Source organism: Panthera onca, chromosome E1 (assembly GCF_046562875.1).
Source record: "Panthera onca isolate mPanOnc1 chromosome E1, mPanOnc1 haplotype 2, whole genome shotgun sequence".
NCBI classification, from domain to species: Eukaryota; Metazoa; Chordata; class Mammalia; order Carnivora; family Felidae; genus Panthera; species Panthera onca.
Window position 1 is genome coordinate 32,661,095 of NC_138352.1, and position 18,047 is coordinate 32,679,141.

The window sequence follows — 18,047 nt, forward strand, 5'->3', positions numbered from 1 at the left end:
CCTTCAGGGTGGGTGGATGGAGAAAAAACCAGCTGTTAGTTAGGGAAGGGGACTGTGGATCTCTCCATTCATTGCTGTCTCACTCCAGCCTTTGGCTGGGCTTGGGCCCCTGGTCCCAAATCTTTCTAGTTCAATCTTGGCCCGCAGTAAACCCGTCTTCTGCCAGGGTCAGGGAAGGGCCACATAGGCTGGGAGAAGGAACCTGGCGGTCTAGCTTCTTCCAACCAATACTATTCTCATATGCATCCCAACTTCCACCTGAGGGACACCTGGTCCCTCCAAGTTCTGAGCACCTGGGGGACTCTGCAAAGCAAATGGGGCTTATTCATGGTTGGCTTTCTCCCTTGTAGACATCTGGGGGAGCTGGGAAGCTGGCACTCGACAGTCACCCTCTTCCATCTTCCAAAGTCTGCAGACCTCTCACCTGCTGCCATCCCTCTCCTCTCCTTTTTGGCTTTGCAATCTATGCCATTTTTAGTCCTTTAGGTCATTTTGGTGGAGTTTTGGGGGCAGAGGAAATACAAATGTGTTCGGTCCACTGTATTTAACCACAAGTCCTTGTCCATTTTACATATGTGCATATAAATTTGTACAAGTCAGGGCGCCTGGGTGGCTCAGTCAGTTGAGCGGCCGACTTCGGCGCAGGTCATGATCTTGTGATTCATAGGTTGGAGCCCCACATCAGGCTCTGTGCTGACAGCTCAGAGCCTGGAACCTGCTTTGGATTCTGTGTCTCCCTCTCTCTCCATTCTTCCTCCACTCACACTCTGTCTCTCTCTCAGAAATAAAAATAAAAATTAAAAAAAGTTTACACAGCTCATTTTGATTATATGTATACTTAATTTTTTTTTTAAACATCAATGGCCTTGTTTTTCCATTCAACATGAGGTTTGTGAGCTCTCCTAACACACATAGATCTAGCTCATTCCTTTTACTGTGGCTTAGGGAGTGCTCCAGTGACCAACATACTATGTTCCTTTCCATCCATTTCTCGATCAATGCATCCCAGAAACATAAGCGACTGTGCTCTGTTGATCAACACACTGGCTCAATGCAAATTCTAATCTTTATTGAATTCTGAAGCATGATTTGTCACACGGAAACAGTCTTTTTATGTCTGCCAGCAGCAAGGGCAAAAAAGCTAACGGTGGGGGCCTGAGAGCCCAGAGAGAAGGCCCTTCCAGAACCAGGTATGGGGGCCAGTGGGAGAGTGGCAGGAAGGATGAGAGAAGTGGACGCACACACGCACACGCACACACACACACACACACACACACACACACGCACTCTCTCTCTCTCTCAATCTCCTTCTGTCTTCAGAGAAGGGTTTTCCAGAAGCAGTTGCTCACACTCTGAATTACTTATTTTTCATGCCAAACTGAACCTACTGAAGAGAAGTGAATTAAAGGCTCAGGGGAGCCTCGCACCCCAGCTGGGGACTCCGCTGAAGGCTGGTCTTCAATGAGTGAATTCACAGTATCCACCGGAACCCTTCCCAGCTCCATCAGCTGGAGAGAGGCTGAGCAAGACTTGGGGAGGCCAACAGAGGGTTCCAGGAAACCTAAGCAAGAACCAGGTTTTAACCATAGTGTCTGGGCCAGCCCCGAATGAAGGGAGGATGTTGCTCCCACCTTCCAGAGTCACAGGCAAAGGGAGGGTGGGCAAGCCTCTCATCCCACACTCTCTGGACCCACTGCTCGTCTCTAGGGGCCAAGCTCAGCTCTGAAGGGCAACGTTGGGCTCTGCTTCCATTAATACAAATATGGAGAAAGCCCAGCCCAGTGCCCTCCAAAGCCACAGTGCACGTGGGAGGGCCTGAAGGCCCTTGCACCCCAACACAAGACAAGAACAAACTTAAAATGAACATGGAGGTAGGCCGAGGGAGGGTGCAGGCAAAGGACAATAAATAAAGGTCATGGTGAGCGGAATGGCTGGGGGGTGGGGGTGGGTGAGGAGGGCTCCCAGGAGAGAAGGGTGCAGAAAGGCACTGAGTGAGGGGGGAAGCAGACCCAGCCCCACAAACACTGGTTTGTTGAGTCAGAGGTCATATCCAACAGGGCTGGCTAGCTGAGGGCTCCGAGACCGGTCAGGAAGGAGCCGGGAGGGGTCTGGGGACCCTTCCAGCTTTCTCTCGCTCTCAAACTCTTCCACTGGAAAATCTGCTCCACGCACCAATCACGCCTCTGCCAGGGCAGACAGAGAGGAACTTCAGAGGTCATGTCAGCAGCGGGGACTCGCCCAGGTGTGCCTTTTGCCTTTAGGGGAGAGGAAAAAAAAGGCCGCTCTAGGGTAAGTGGAGGCGGAGTCCGTCCCCAGTGACAGCTTGACCTTTGGGAATGAGATGGAGGTGACCGCAGGGAAGACAGGCTCCTTGCTGGAGTGACCCCACACCTGAAGCAGCTTCCCTTTCTGAAACTAAACAGGGATCTGCCAGGGAGGACTGGGGGCTGGTGCCCCGGCCAGAGCTTTGCTCCGTTTCATTGCATCGTTGCTGGCAAATCATCTACTCCCTGTGCTTCAGTGTGTCCATCGACACCCAGGGTAATCAACACAGGTGATCTTAGATGCCAGAAAGAGCAAATGGGCATGGCAATATAAAGCTTCTCTGTCGGGGCGTCTGGGGTGGTTTAGTCGGTTGAGCATCCGACTTCGGCTCAGGTCATGATCTCGCAGTTCGTGAGTTTAAGCTCCACATCGGGCTCACAGCTGTCAGCGCAGAGCCCACATCAGATCCTCTGTCCCCTTCTCTCTGCCCCTCCCCCGATTGTGCTCTCTCAAAAAAACAAAAAACCCCAAAACTTCCCTGTAGACCAATCCTCTTTGGGTTGTAGCATAAGCCCTGGAGGCTCTCTACGCTCTGGGCCACATGGCCTCCTCCATTGCTAGGTTTGTGTCAAAGACCTACTTAGGGCAGGCACTCCACACGGACACTGCATTTCACCCTCCCTGCAACCCCATGAGGAGCACAGGGGGTCCCCCCCCGCCCCCCCCCCCCCCCCGTAGCAATAATGGAATTGGGCACAGAGAGATCAAATATTAGGTTGAGTCACATGATTGCCGATATCTGGCTCTTTCTCATCTATAAAAATGCAATTTCATATGGTTGAATTTTATGGTCTGGCCAAGTTCACATGTCTGGGAGCGGCAGGGCTAGGACTAAAATATGGCTGATTCCAAACTGTCCTCTGTGGAGGGTTTCAGGAGGCGGGAAGGAGGGGAGAGGGTCCACTCCACAGCCACGGCCACAGGGCCTCCCTCTCCCAGAGACCCGCCCACCCGCCACCTCTCTTACATGCCCTGCCCTGTAGCTTCCTGGCACCATCAAGGCAGGAGAAAGGGGAGGAGGGGAGACAGGGAGTGGGTGGGAGCTTCCACGAGGTTTCCTGGAGGGTGGCTGTCAGCACACATGGGCTCCCGCACCCCTAAATGCAGACTCCTGCATGGAGCTAACTGCGGACCGCGGACCCACACACGCACTGCGTGCCCACAGGTCTGCTGATCCAGAGGTGCCAGGTCTGGCTGGGGCTTCTTTCTTTCCTTTTTAAAAAGATTTTACTTAAAAAAAAATTTTTTTTTTAATGTTTATTTCTTTTTGAGAGAGAGCGTAAGCAGGGGAGGGGCAGGAGAAAGGGAGACACAGAATCCCAAGCAGGCTCCAGGCTCCAAGCTGTCAGCACAGAGCCGGATGTGAGGCTCGAACCCACAAACTGTAAGATCAGGACCTGAGCCAAAGCCGGACACTTAACCAACTGAGTCACCCAGGCACCCCAAGATTTTATTTTTTAAGTAATCTCTATATCCAACATGGGGCTCGAACTTACAACCCCGAGACAGAGTCACATGTTCCACTGACTGAGCCAGCCAGGCAACCCTGGGTGCGGGGGCAGAACTGAGGACTCTCACCACGTGCCCCCCCACCCCCCCATTGCATGGTGATCCCTAGTTGGTCAGACAGGGACAGTGGGCACGGCAGGGTGGAGCTTGGGTTCTTACCCTTGGTTTCCACACCTATCAAATGGGGGTAATAAGCCTGCCATCCACTACTCCAGTAGAATGCAAGGGGATCTTAGGGGCATCTGGATGTCTCAGTCAACTGAGCGTCTGCCTCTTGATTTCAGTTCAGGTTTGCGGGATTGAGGCACGTGTTGGGGTCCACACTGAGCATGGACCCTGCTTAAGATTTTCTCTCTCTCCCTTTGCCCCTCCCTGGCTCTTGTGCAAAAAAAAAACAAAAACAAAAAAACAAAAAAACAAAAAATAATGCAAGGGGACCTTAGGGGTGCAAGGGCAGGCTAGGCTCTATGCCACCAGCTCCAGGGGTCCTGAATTCTCCCTCTGATTTAGGTCTGGACTGATTTGGGTGAGTTGATTCAGCTTCCTCAGCCACATGCTAGGTTTCTGGAGGTCAAGGACTGTCTCCCATCTGCCCACACTGGGCACACAATTGGGCTTGGTGAGGACTGGGGTGCCTGGCACACAGTAGGTGCTCTTGAAATGGGAGTTACTAAGGCCTCTGTGGAGATGGGGAAATGCTTTGAAAGATTACATGTACAAAGCAGTGGATGGTAACAACCATTGTTATGATTACTAAGAAGGGAGGGGGTGGTTGTCCTTATCTTGGGTCCCTCTCTGTTCATTGCAGGCAGGTGTGGGGTCTGGCTCACCTCTGTTCCCCCCAGTGCCTGGCATGGTGCTCAATAAACACAGAATTGCAAATGTCGTGTAGTACTCTCCAGTTTGGGCAGGTTGAGTCAGGGAGGAGGACCACGGGGAGCGGAAGAGGGAGAGGAGGAGGCTGGGTTAGAAGGAGCGGCTTGGTACTCACCGGGGCCCTTGGGGTCTGGCCAGGGTGGGGTGCCCAGCTGCGGGTCTGCAGAACCAGTCCCGGTCTCACTGGCCGGGTTTCTCTGGCTCTCCGAGAGGTGGCTGGGCTGGCAGGCGGGCCTCATCTTGGGGGACTCCGTGCTGCCGCCTGGAAGAGACCACGGGTGGGCTCTTTGGACCTTGAACTGAGACCGGGATGATGTCAGCGTGATAAGGAGCTGACGTAAAAGCTTCTCATTTGAAACTGTGATGGGTATCTATGGGATTGTCTGCCCGGAGCCCCTTACCTGCCGCCCCCATGTGCCTGTCACGTTCTGGCGTGACCCCACCTTCTGGCCAGTGCTGAATGGTCCAGGATATATAAAGGCCACTGCATGGGCCCTTGGGTCAGCTCAGTAAGGAACAAGCCACCCACATGAAAACTGGCAACAAGGAGGAGTCCTTCCTGACTTCATAGAATGAGGAGGGGGAAGGGCGTATACCTCCGTTAACCCGATGGGGTTATTATTTTTAAGTTTATGTATCTATTTCAGTAATCTCTACACCCAATGTGGGGCTTGAACTCACGACCTGGAGATCAAGAGTTGCATGCTCTACCGACTTAACCGACTGAGTCACCCAGGCGCCCCTCCTTTACACTTTTAAAAGATAGAATCTTTAGCCTGAGGGGCCTAAGAGATCATCCAGTCCAGCACCGGTTGTCTCCTGTGCTGCCTCTACCTACTGATACTGAACACTTGGATAACTGTGCCAAGGAGGATTCTGACGCCATGTCAGGCTCTGTGGGAAAGAGTATCATGATCCACTAGTAATGTCTGCCATGGGCACAGGTGTGGGAGTAGAAGTGCGTGTGCCAGGCACCTGCCATCTCTGATCTAGCCTGAACTGCTGTCCCCACTGGGAGTTCCTTCCCTATCAGCCCTGGCAGATCACCCAGCCTTGGCCCCAGGACAGCACCGGAGGCATGTCATTCCAGTTTGGGGCAGTTATTATAAAGCTCTTTGCCTATGCCCTAAAACCAGCCTTCCTGAAATGTCTTTCAAATATCCCACTTCTAACCTCTGGAGTAACTCTGAATGACGTTGGTCCCCAGAAGGCCTTTTATGTGTTTAAAGGAAAGAAAAATATGCCCGAGGCCTTCTCTGCACCAGCCTCAAGACGCCATTAAGGCTCTTTCACATGACAAGGTCACAGAGGAGAGCTCCAAGATGTTAAACTCAGAAGAAATTTTGGGGACCACCTGCTAAATAGATGGAAACAGAGGGGGCACCTGGATGGCTCAGTCAGTTAAGAGGCCGACTCTTGACTTTGGGTCAGGTCATGATCTCATGATTTGTGAGTTCGAGCCCTGCATCTGGCTCTGAGCTGACAGGGTGGAGCCTGTTTGGGATTCTCTCCCTCCCCCCTCCCCCCTCCCCTCCCCCCCCACCCCTGTGCTCTCTCTCTCAGAATAAATAAACTTCAAGAAAAAAATAAAAAGAAGGAAACACAGGCCCAAAAGGTCAAGGTATGTGCTTAGGGCCCCACTGTAGTTTCACGGCAGAGCTGAGCCCAAAGAACTTCGTACCTGATTTTTGCAACTGTCGTCACTCACAAGGCACAGTCTCATCTTGGGAAAGCTTGCAGTGAGCTTGGGGAGGAATTCTGGGTGTGCAGGCAGGTTGGCTAGATCCGCCCTCCTTGCCCCGCCCCTGCACATACACCTGGGGCTCTTTTTCCTCCTGCTCTGCAGTGGTGCTAGCGCTTCAGCTTGAAGCATCCCAGCCCCAGGCCCACTTCTCCTCCCTGATCTAGAACAACTCCATAGACACCTGCTGGGGAGCCATAGCCCGAGGAAGCAGCGAAGCCACTTGCACCCGGGGCCTTGGAAAGGAGCAGTGTACTGGCTATGCTTACCTGATTCCCTCTGGGGTTTGTCACCTTTGGGGGCCCTCGCCCCAGTCGCAAGGAGTCTGTCCTCCAGGCTGGAGGAGCTGAGATCCGAGTCACTGTCACTGTCACTGGAAACCACTGGAAAGAACAGACACCAGCATAGGAGGTTACCACTACTGGTCACTACCAGCAGGCATGCAGGTTGGAGGGGCCAGGGCAGGCCTCCCCTCTGCCAGCACTTTCACATATGCTAACTCACGGATGCTTCACAACAACCCCTGGAAGACAGGGTTACCTTCGTTTCACACGTGAGGAAACCGAGGCCCTCGCTCAAGGCAGTAAGTGGGAGAGCTGGGATTAGTTCCCTAGCAGGCTGGCTCCACACCCTGTGTTTGTGACCACTCTGATTTTACTGGAAGAAATGAACTGGAAGTCAGCAGGCCTCGGCTCTCATCCCAGTTCATCCAGTAACTCGCACTGGGGCCCTGTGAGTGCAGAAGGGAGCCAGGCTGATGGGATTGGAGTCCCAGGAGAGGGGAGGAGAGGGAGCTCTCATGGCGGACACCTACTGTGTCCAGAAATCTTTTCTGGACTAAATGGGACCATATTTGGCTGGTTAATCAACAGTGGGAGTCATAATACAGGATACATTCAGAGGCTGAACATTCTATTTTAATTTTTTTAAAGTTGATTTTGAGAGAGCGTGTGCACATGCACACAGGGTAGAAAGAGAGGAGAGAGCGAGAATCCCAAGCAGGCTATGCGCTGCCAGTGTAGAGCCTGATGCAGGACTCGATCCCGCGAACTGCCAGATCGTGACCTGAGCCGAAATCAAGAGTCAGACGCCTAAGCGACTGAGCCACCCAGGCACCCCTCCATTTTCATTTTAAGCACAGAAACGTACGTCCATCCGCCAATGTTTTGATGTAGGGGTGGGTGCTTCTTTGAGATGGGCCCACACAATCTTCCATGTCTAAGCTGCATCCATACTGCACTGTGATCCCCGGGTTCAGTTTCTTTAAACTGGAGCACAGCTTAAAGACACTGGCAAAGCAGGAGGAGTGCAGAATCCGTCTCTGTTTTTTCCATTTCTTTCTCCTGCCTTTTACAGTCGTCCTGCCCACACCTGATTCAATAGCTTTTTTAAGCAAGTAGTTTCTATCAAGACTTTCCAAAGTCCTGGTTTTAATGAAATGACTGTCTTTTCTGGCTCTTTTCATCAGTTTATGTAACATTTAATTAAATGATGTAATTCTAATACCAAGTACAACAGCACAGAAAGGTTTGGGATCACAGGTAAGTAGCTCTCACAGGTGACTGACTCTGTGGATGGGGTAAGAGTCAGTGTGCCTTGGGGCACCTGGGTGGCTCAGTCGGTTGAACGTCCGACTTCAGCTCAGGTCATGATCTCGCCGTGCAGAGTTCGAGCCCAGGGTCGGGCTCTGTGCTGACAGCTCAGAGCCTGAAGCCTGCTTCGGATTCTGTGTCTCCCTGTCTCTGCCCCTCCCCCCTCCCCCCCCCCCCCCCCCGCCCCGGTCAAAAATAAATAAACATTAAAGAGTCAGTGTGCCTGGCCAGAGAGTACAAGACACCTGGTTCCAGAGGGAGGGTTGGAGGGGCTGGGCGTCCTCTGCCCGGCACTATGCCAGGTGCCTAGACAGCATTATCTGCCAATCAGCCCCGTGCCATTGGGACTTGTCTGGCGGGACACGGGACTGGAAATAAAACCAGTCTATGCCAGCGGTGGCTCATAGGTTGCGTCTGACCAGCTGGGCTGCTTGAGGAGCAACTTGCAGAGGGGGATCCTGAGGTGGCACCAAGAGCCCGCAGGAAGACCAGCCTGGTCACGCAGGGAAACCCAGAGCGGGCACAGGGGCGGGGCAGCAGCGGCAGGACCTAAGCCATGTAGCTTCTAGCCAGATCTCAGGCCTTCTGGAAAGCCTCTGTGCTTTCAGCCTGGGTCACCTTTCAGCAAAGGGAGTCACGGGTCCACAGAATTCGGCAACCAGAGGGGGATGGAGCTGGCCAACCATAATCAAGAGATTCTCAACCCTGCAGCTTCCATAGCAGAGCTCTTCTCTCCCCCTCATCGCCACATTATGCCAGTTTCACCTCCTAAATGGTTCTCCAATCAGTGGCCTGCTCGCTATCGGTCACGGCCCCTGCCTAGCTCAGGGCCTCAGGGTCTCCGGTCTGGTCTCCCTCAATAACTTCCCACCCGGGCCCCTCCTTCAGGCACGTCCGTCTGCGCAGAGGGGAACACTCCAGCTAACACACAGATCCTAGCTCGTCCCTCTTTAGGCGTTCCCTGTAACCTGCAAGCCCATGCTCCTGATCTTTGTCTACTTCTCTAGCTGCATCCTGCACAATCTGCTCTCTTGCCCAGGCTTCTCCACACCACTCAGAGTTCCTACCAAACTGCCAGTTGGTACCTCCTGTGGTTACTCACTTCCCGCTGCCCAGAACGCCCTGCCCATGGCTCTTCTCCTGGCTCCTTTTTGTTTATTTAGTTAGTAATCTCTACCCCCAATGTGGGGCTCGAACTCACAATCTCGAGATCAAGACTCACATGTTCTACTGACTGCGCCAGCCGGACACCCCTCTCCCGGCTCCTTTTGGACACCATCTCCCCCAATCACCCGCGCCTGACTGGCTGAATACCTGACGCATTTTGGTATAGCCACTCTCGGCTTTCGGTGTGCGTGTGTCTTTCCCCCAGCGGACCCCCAGGCTCCTGGAGGGCAGGGGCCAAAGTGCACCCCTGATTGAGGCTGGTGAACTTTTCCTGCACAGCCTGACCCGTGTGGGTGGGGCGAGAGTGACGTCAACGTGGCAGTTCCCAGCTTTTCCTTCCTTTATCTGCTCAAGGAGTTTCCTTTTTCTGCTCTCTTTCCCTCCTGGCCTTCAAGAAAGAGTTCTGCTTTGGCTCTTTGGGCTTTTGTGACGTAGACTCAAAAGGAGCTGGGAACTCAGAGGGGTTGTGGTCCATATGCCCCTTCATAGTATTTGAGAAATGCAACGGCCTAATTGAGTTTGCCATTGCTTTGCAGGTCCCGGACTGGGTTTCTCTGATCACGACTCCACTGACCGAACCTCATGGGCGTTGGATTTATAAGCATTGACGTATTTTTGACTCAGCCTGACTAAAGTGACTAAACACCAACCCTGCGGGTCTCCAGACAAAGGGAGTGGGAAGTGGGCAGGAAGCAGCCAGCAGCCCCCTGTGTCTCCCTGTCTCCCCTGGGGCAGCTGCAAAGGAATCAGGGAGGATTCTGCCCCTCCATGGCAGGGGGTCTGGCAGCCTGTTGAGCAGAGAGGAAGTCCCTGAGGGGAGCGGGGACTGATCTCCACATTGGCTTCCCCAAGTCTCTGGCAGAGATGCTTATGGGTAATCTCATTCTTCTTGACCTGGAACGTTCCATCTCTCTGATGTTTCATATGCACGATCTTCATAATTCTGGGCCAGCAGGGAGGGGGCATGGGGCTGGGGCAGCGGGGGCCTGGGGGACTTGTGGCTCCCTGATCTTGAAACAGTGCCTCAATCCAATGCACAGATGACAAAGGGCACAAAATACCGAGAGCTCCAAAGGAGACGATGGGAAAGGGTGTCCAGGACTCAGGTTATGGTGGTGAGTTTTTTGTTTTTTTAATTAAAAAAAAAAATGTTTATTCATTTTTGAGAGGCAGAGAGAGGCAGAGCGTGAGCGGGGGGTGGGGAGCAGAGAGAAGGAGACACAGAGTCCGAAGCAGGCTCCAGGTTCTGAGCTGTCAGCACAGAGCCCGATGTGGGGCTCGAACCCATGAATCGCAAGATCATGTATGGTGGTGAGCTCTTTATCCCACTTCTTTACCCTCCTCCCTGGTGTGTCGTCTGTCATACGTGCACAGTGTTGGGTCACATGAGTCCCGGAGTGAGCCTGAACTGTAAGAAGGACTATGCCGTGGTACATTGAGAGAGCAGCTTTTGTGGGGAGGGGTATGTCTTGTCCAAAGCATCCAATCTTTGGAGGCAGAGTTCGGGAGGCACCGCGCTACGCAGTTCCCATGTGCCTGTGCTGTGCAGGGTTTAGAAAAAACTAAATGTTTCCCAAGTTAGTCCGTTGACTTGTTCTTTGTCTCCTTTTATGGACCCCCGATGCCCACAGCCATGGAAAGGGGGGAATGGTTCCAGATGACAGGTGAATTTACGAAGGTGTCACAGAGCAGACAACCGGCCAGCTGACAAGACTCCTTCCCTCAGGCTGTGTCTCCCTTGGCTGGTGCATCTTTGCTCATTGCATCTGGGATTTTGAGCCGGGGCCAGGCCTCAGCTTAGAAGAGGTCTCTGCAGTGCAAACCCGATCCCATTCTAATCCACCGTAATAAACTTTACTTGAAAGAAAGAAACCAAAAGAAGCCAGCAGCGTCCACGCCTGGCCTTGGCATTTCCTGTCAGTAGGAAAGAAACACACCAAAAGGACACTGCTGAGAATGTCCCTGGACAGGGTCCAACGCAAACGCCATTTGCCCAAATATTCCTCCAGCAGCAAGGGATGAAGTTTTTCTTCTTCCTCCCCCTCCGACTGTCACCATAAAACCCAAACCTTGGCTAATTTGCCATTCGATTGCCGTTGCCACCCTTCTCGCTGCGTAGCAGCTGTGATCGTAAATCTTCCAGGTCTATTAACGACGCTTTTAGGCTCATAAATCTTTTGGCCCTCGCTCTTCCATCCTCAACAAAACACTGTGTCTGAAGGCTGATTTTTTCCCTTCGAATTCCCCAAAGACAGTCTAGGATGGCTTGGCGATGAGTGCTTGTATTCAGCCTACGCCTCGTTTTTCAGATTGAAGATGGGAAAACACCAGAGAGAAGACTGTCCCGCTAGTCTCCCAAGGAGGAGGAGTCGCCAAATGGATTCACTTGGGCTCTGCCAGGAGGCAGGGAGGAGGGAGGGCCTCCTGCCCCACGGTGGCCTGAGACCCCGGACCACTTGCTCGGGGAACTGGCATCCCTGAGATTTTCCCAGCATGCCCCAGAAGGGTGTCCCACTCTGCTCGGCTCTCATCCTCAGCAGCGGCTAGCCCCAGCGCCAGCCATGCCCACTTCTCTGGGGATAGGCCAGCTTTTTTTTTTTTTTTTTTTTTTTTTTTTTTTTTTTCTGGCTCACTCTTAGATGGATTTGCAATTTGACTGTCACCATGGAAACTTAGAGTTTGGGTACATGGAGGTGGGGGAAGTCTTCCCTTTTGGAAAGTCTTTCCTGATTGCCTCAAAGGACATGTGTGGCAGCTGCCGTCCTGTGAAGCCATCCTGCCCGGGATGGTCCAGGGCACAGGCAGGATGCTGGCCGCTTGACCTCACAGCACTGCATTGGGTGGGGGCACCTGGCTCCTGGCTCTTCTCTGCCACCACCTTTCCTTGTGACTGTGGGCATCTCTCAGGACTTCATCACACAGAGACCAACCCAGGCAGCTACTGGGTCTGAATCCTAGGATTCAACTTCAGATCAGCTCTGTATCATCAGGGGAGAGACCCCAGGGTCCCTCTCTGGTTGAGAGGTGGGGAGATGGGACTTCTGGGCCACAACACCCGCCTGCCTGGCACAAGGACAGCCCATGAGCTTGGGAGGCACTTGTGAGCTGCTGCTCTATTGGAGGCTCCCAAAGCCCCCAGAAACTACGGGGAATTAGAGAGGAAGAGAGATATTTTCAGCAAACATTCTGCCAAGGCAAAGCAGATGGTGGAAAATTTTGCCTACTAAAAACACAATAATTTTTTTTAACGTAAAGGAAAGATGCTAAGGCCCTGGGGAATGCACAGACATCCCCAATTAGCCTTACCCAGCCTACCAGGCTGCAGAGGGCGGTCGCAGAACTGTCCCTCCTGGGACAGGCGAGGGCTGCCTCACCTGCAAACAAGGCCAGGCTGCTGAAATCCCCCTGAGATGCGCCCCCCCACCCCACCAAGTCTGGGGCTCTGTTTGGTGGTACCAGGAGGAAGGTACGGGCTGGTGGAGATGCACTCTGATGGGCTCCGATGGGTCCTTTTCTGAGCTGTGAGCATTAGCAAAGTAACACAGGCAGTGCCTGGAACATGGTAGGAGCTTTTTATTTGAGGGGGTCATCCTGAACTCATGGCCCGCACCACCTGGTGCAGGGCTGGCCTCCAGGGTCACCGTATTCGGTGCCCCGGCCAACCTCACAGGGGTGGCCTGGCCTCTTCCAAGGGGCTGAGCTTCCTAGGTTGTGATGTACAGGACACTGGGAACACTAGACGCCTTCAGGGGCCCTTTGCAGGCCAAGCTGGGATTTGAGCCCAGGCCTACCTACTGCTGAGATCTCTGTTCTTTCCTCCCCACCCTGCAGGCAGGGCACCCCACAGTCTGGCCTCACCCTAAGGGCTCTGCTCCCTCAGGAGTCCTGCCCTCCAGGCAGGCCAGGTCTCCCCTTATCTCCCCAACATGCCCGCTGCAATGTGAGAGACTTCTAGTTCACTCCTGACATCTAGGGTTGAGTTTTGGCCCTGCCTTGGACACTCCTGGGCAATGACCTTCATCCCTCTGAACCCCAATCTTCTCATTTGTAAAATGGAGACAATAATAACTCCCAAAAAAAGATCAAGGAGGACAAAAGGCATTGTAAGTTTAAAGAGCTATACACGTGCCTGGGTGGCTCAGTCGGTTAAGCGTCCGACTTCGGCTCAGGTCATGATCTCACGGTTCATGGGTTCGAGCCCCGCGTCGGGCTCTGTGCTGACAGCTCGGAGCCTGGAGCCTGCTTCAGATTCTGTGTCTTCCTCTCTCTCTACCCCTCCCCCACTTGCCCTCTGTTTCTTTCTCTCTCAAAAATAAATATTAAAAAAAAAAAAGCCATTCGAGACCATACATATTTTTAAAAATTAGATTCCACTTCATCCTCCAGGAACTCATCTAAATTGTGCCTCTACCGGAAAAGTCTTTCCAGCCCCGGAGAAGGAGAGATGGAATACAGGCCTTTGCTCACTCTCCCCACCACGGCTGGCGCGGCTCTTCTGGCCCCTCTCGGACACCGCCTGGCATTGCATTTCTTTTCCTACAAGTGCCTGCCTTGATTTCCCCACCTGTACCAGGAAACACTTGAGGGTGGGGCCACGTCTTAATCTGCATCTGGCTCCTTCCCTCAGCCCCCAACACTGAGCTTTGAGTCAAGCAGGCACAAAGTGAGTAGCTGAGTGCTTTCTGAAAACACCCCCCCAGGAGAGGGTACAGCACCGTACAGAGACAGCAGAACCAACCGGTGGTCAGCAAGGTGGTGGCGAGCCAACTCCGGCTCCAGAAGGGGCGCACTTTCCCAAGAGCAGGCGCCTCCTCACAGCCTCCTCCCCCTTGAAGGACACTCAAGTGGGACAAGCCAGGCTGCTGGCGGCCTCAGCCGGAGCCAGGGACAGACTAATGAGGGGAGGAGCTGTCGGAGGCTGGTTGTCATGGGCAAGGGGTGAGCGGGGGCCTGGGTGGGGGTGGGGGTGGGGGGTGGGATGCCCTGTTCACACAGACTCTGTTCTTCTTTCAAATCCAAGGCCAGGCCACAGGAACAGGTTCTTCCTTTGTTTGGAAAACTCCCTCTAGGACTCCAGAGAGTCAGAGCCTGGACAAGGAGAAAGGGAGCCTCAAGGCTGGGGATGTCCTCATAGGAATGGGTCCTGTGAAGTCACAGAGGTATAAAGCCTGCCTCCCTCCCTCCTGGACCCCAGAGTCCAGGAGATCTCGGTGACCTGACCACCCCGAGCTTCATTTCCTCATCTGTGAGGTGGGGATATCACAGGACAACCTCAGAGGGCGGGGTGAGTGTGCGACACCCGGGGGCTTCCTTCCTTCCTTGGTCTCCTTTCCAAGCTGCCACCAGGGACATCAGCAGGGACGGCCCAGACCAGGCTGGGAATTGACCACTGGGGAGTGGAGGGTTTCCTGTGCTTCTTTATTCATTCGCCATTGATTTTAATTAACTCCCTCCTTTGGACTCACAGACAGACAGGAGGCACTGGATAATGAAGACGAGTCTTCAAATCGATAGTGATGTGGTCGCCAGCACCGAAATCCTGTAGTCCTGCCCTTGCTGGAGGAGCTCCAGGTAGAACAGGAGATGGATGGATGATAAGGACAGCTTCCTCCAGCGAGAACATGATACTCTCTAGGGGAGGCAGACAGTGTTCAGGGAGAAGGGAAGTCAGGGAGGGCATCTCGGAAGAGGTGGCACTTAAAAATGGGCACAACTTAGACAGAAATGCTAGGGCTGGTGTGTCCCACGGGCAGGGCAAAGGCCAAGTGGTGGGCTTCTTTGGGGCATGGACAGCCCCGCTGGCTCAAAGAAAGGCTCCAGGCTCAGGCACCTAGGGCACGAGGTCCGCACTGTTTCTCTGCGGCAGGTTATTGTTGCTGATTTACGGCAGAGAAGAAACAAAGTGAGTGCATATCTCCTGCCTTTGCTGGGATGCAAAGTACGGCTTTGCTCTGTCCCTGACCACAGCTCTCTCTCTCCTTCTGTCTCTGTGGATCTCTGGGCCTTTGTCTTTACTTTGTCTCTTTGTGCCTCCTTTTTGCCGATGTTTTAAAAAAATCTCTGTCTGCCTTTGCTCCCCTTATCTTTCTTTCCCCGTCTTGTCTGTGTCGTATGTCTTTGTGTTCTGGGTCTTCCTGGGGTTTTCTCTCATTTCCTTTTTCTGTTTTTGTCAGTTTCTCTCTCTCCAGTCTCATCTCTCAGCATCTTTGTCTGTCTGTCTCTGGGTCTGCATCTCTCTCTCTCTCTCTCTCTCTCTCTCTCTCTCTCTCCCACCCCCCCCCCCCCCCTTCTCTCTCCCCAGGCCTCTCAGTCCCATTCTCTCAGGCTCCAGCCTTCTCAGCTTCTGGGTTTGTCCTTCTGGTTCCCTCACCTGAGCAGAAGCTCAGGGACATGGGGTCTGTGCTCAGAGCCTGGGTGTGGGGGATGGGCTGCCAGGTCTACCTGAGCCCCAGGGGGACCCAGAGGCAAGTGAGGCAGGAGAGGCCTGGTCCTGTTGTCCTGTATGGAGATCCGGGCAGACAGACTCTCCTAGCTTTGCTGTGACTCCCAGACCAGCACTCAGGAATCAACTCGTCCTGCCTGCGAGGCTGGCCTTGACCTATGATGGACAGGCGGCCCCAGGAGAGAGCTTCCGAACTGAGCGGAGCCGCGATGCTATCTCCTTGGACTTTACTAGAGTCTGACAGGGCAGGCGGGCCCAGGGTGATTCACTTTACCCGGGTCCCCAAAGGCTGAGAAATCTAGAGTGGGCAGAATTGAGTTGTAGGTGTTTATATGGTGAGACAGGTGAGCGGCTGGGGAGGGTGTGCGTGAGGTGGAGCCCAGCCCTGGCCTGGCCCACGGCGGCAGGAGCTCTGCGCACGTCATTCGAGCTGAAGCCAGAGGCTGGCTCGGGGGACAGGGCCCTGCTTTCCTGTCGGCTCAGATGCCATGGGAGTGGGGGCTGGGAGTCCCCAGCACCTTACAGCTGGAATCACCCGATCCGCTGAGACCGTCACTGGGTTTGGGCAAATGAGAAGCGACAACCATGGCCCTGACCTCTGTGGTGTGGCTAATGAGGGCCTTCTGCTCTTGGGAAATCAATCCTCAAGCCAATGAGGATGCCCAGGACAGGCAGGAGGGTTGCTGGGGCAGGAGTGGGGCGTGGGAGTGGGGGCGACACAGCTTGCCGAAGATTAGGGCTTCTGTTCTGGGGATACCCCGCCCCCATTCACCCACACTGGCATCGGACTAGAGTTTGGCTTCACCAAGGGCTCTGAAGGTCAAGACAAATTAGTATGCATGGGCTTCTCTTTCAAAACACAGCCACATAAGAGGTGGCCAGGTCTCCACTTCCCTGGGAAAGGGCAGAGTTTCCCGAAGGCCGAGGGGATCTTTCTGCCCACACCGAGGTTATGATGCAAGTTATTTGACCTCTCCGTGCCCTACTATAAAATGGGACAGCAGTCCAGCCCCCCACCCCCGCCCCCCTGTGTCAGAGGAATGCACGGCGCCCAGCACAGCCTGCAGTGAGCAACCACGCAATCCACGCGGCTACAATAGCTGCTGGTTTTATTTGGCCACTCGCCACTGAGGCCCAACGCATGCCTCTTTCACTGCACAGACCTACGGGCAGACGGTGACCCGGCCCTCAGAGCACGGAGCGCTGGCGGCCACATGGGAAGCTGGCCGTTGGGTGTCTGCCCCAGTGGGGCCCACATGGGCTCGGGCAACTTGGCACCCTCCCCACTGCCTTCTCCTGCCTTTGGAGAAGGATGGCATTCAGTTCCCCAAATGGCTGGTGGAAGCCCCAGACAGCACTGTCTGTGCCTCTTTCTGGTTTACTTATTTCCTGGACCCGAACAGCAGACTGACCCCATGCAGACCTGAGTCAAGGGGTTCAGTGAGGGACCCACAGTGCCCTTCTCAGGTGGTGGGAAGACGGCTTCTCCCACCCTCCTCTCTAAACAGTCCTTCCCGGCTCGTGTGCACGCGTGCGGGTGCGTGCAGGGGCAGGGCCAGTGCTGAAACGGGGCTCACCCCCTGCCAGACATTTCTCCAGAAAGTTTCATTCCCTTGGATTTGGAGCTAGAAGATAAAAGCTGGAAGAGAACAGACTCTGTCCAGGCCCCCTAGTCTCTCCATCCCACTCATGGGGCAACCAGGGCTCAGAGAGGAAGAGGAGCCGGCATTCCTAGCCTGGGGTCAGGGTCAGGAGTGGGAACACGCGGATGTGACACGCTCAGGCTCTGTCTTCCACTGGTGAGCTGGAGGGGCCAGTGGGTGAGGCGAGCCGGACATGATATTTGCTCTGCTCCATTTACGACGTTTCTGGATACGAGTATCGATTTCCACAGAGAGGCATGCTCACTTTTCTTGCAACAGATGTTCCTGTTGGTCTAAGTCCTATTCTCTCTCTTTTCATAGGGATGTGGAAACCAGAACTATTTCACTTTCTTCTTAATAACCCTGTAAGCGTGATGATCATAGCATCAAGAGACAACAGGGAGGGGTGGGGACTGTGGCAAACCAGAGACCACGCGGCCAGGGTGAAGGGGAAGCTGCGACTCAGCTTGTCCGATTTTTCCAGGGAGGGGGGCAGTACTGGCAGACTTCCTGATTTTCAAAAAAGAAGCCAGAATTTCACTTTTTTTTTTTTTTTTCGAGAGAGAGTGAGACAGAGCGTGAGTGGAGGAGGGACAGAAAGACAGGCAGACAGAGAATCGGAAGCGGGCTCCAGGCTCTGGGCTGTCAGCACAGAGCCCAACGTGGGGCTTGAACTCACGAGCCGTAAGATCGTGACCTGAGCCGAAGTTGGACGCTTAACTGACTAAACCACCCAGGCGCCCCCCATGTTC

General features: G+C 53.9%; 1 protein-coding gene across 1 annotated transcript in view; it reads right to left on the reverse strand.

Annotated features, from left to right (window-relative positions):
• Positions 1-1,048: 1,048 nt before the first annotated feature.
• RPH3AL (rabphilin 3A like (without C2 domains)) overlaps positions 1,049-18,047 on the reverse strand; it is a 134,408-nt gene continuing 117,409 nt past the window's right edge. Inside the window, 4 exon segments of the mRNA XM_078437573.2 lie at positions 1,049-2,255; positions 4,826-4,855; positions 4,857-4,972; positions 6,721-6,834. Coding sequence (XP_078293699.1) covers positions 2,064-2,255; positions 4,826-4,855; positions 4,857-4,972; positions 6,721-6,834 — 452 coding nt within the window. The 3' untranslated portion in view covers positions 1,049-2,063.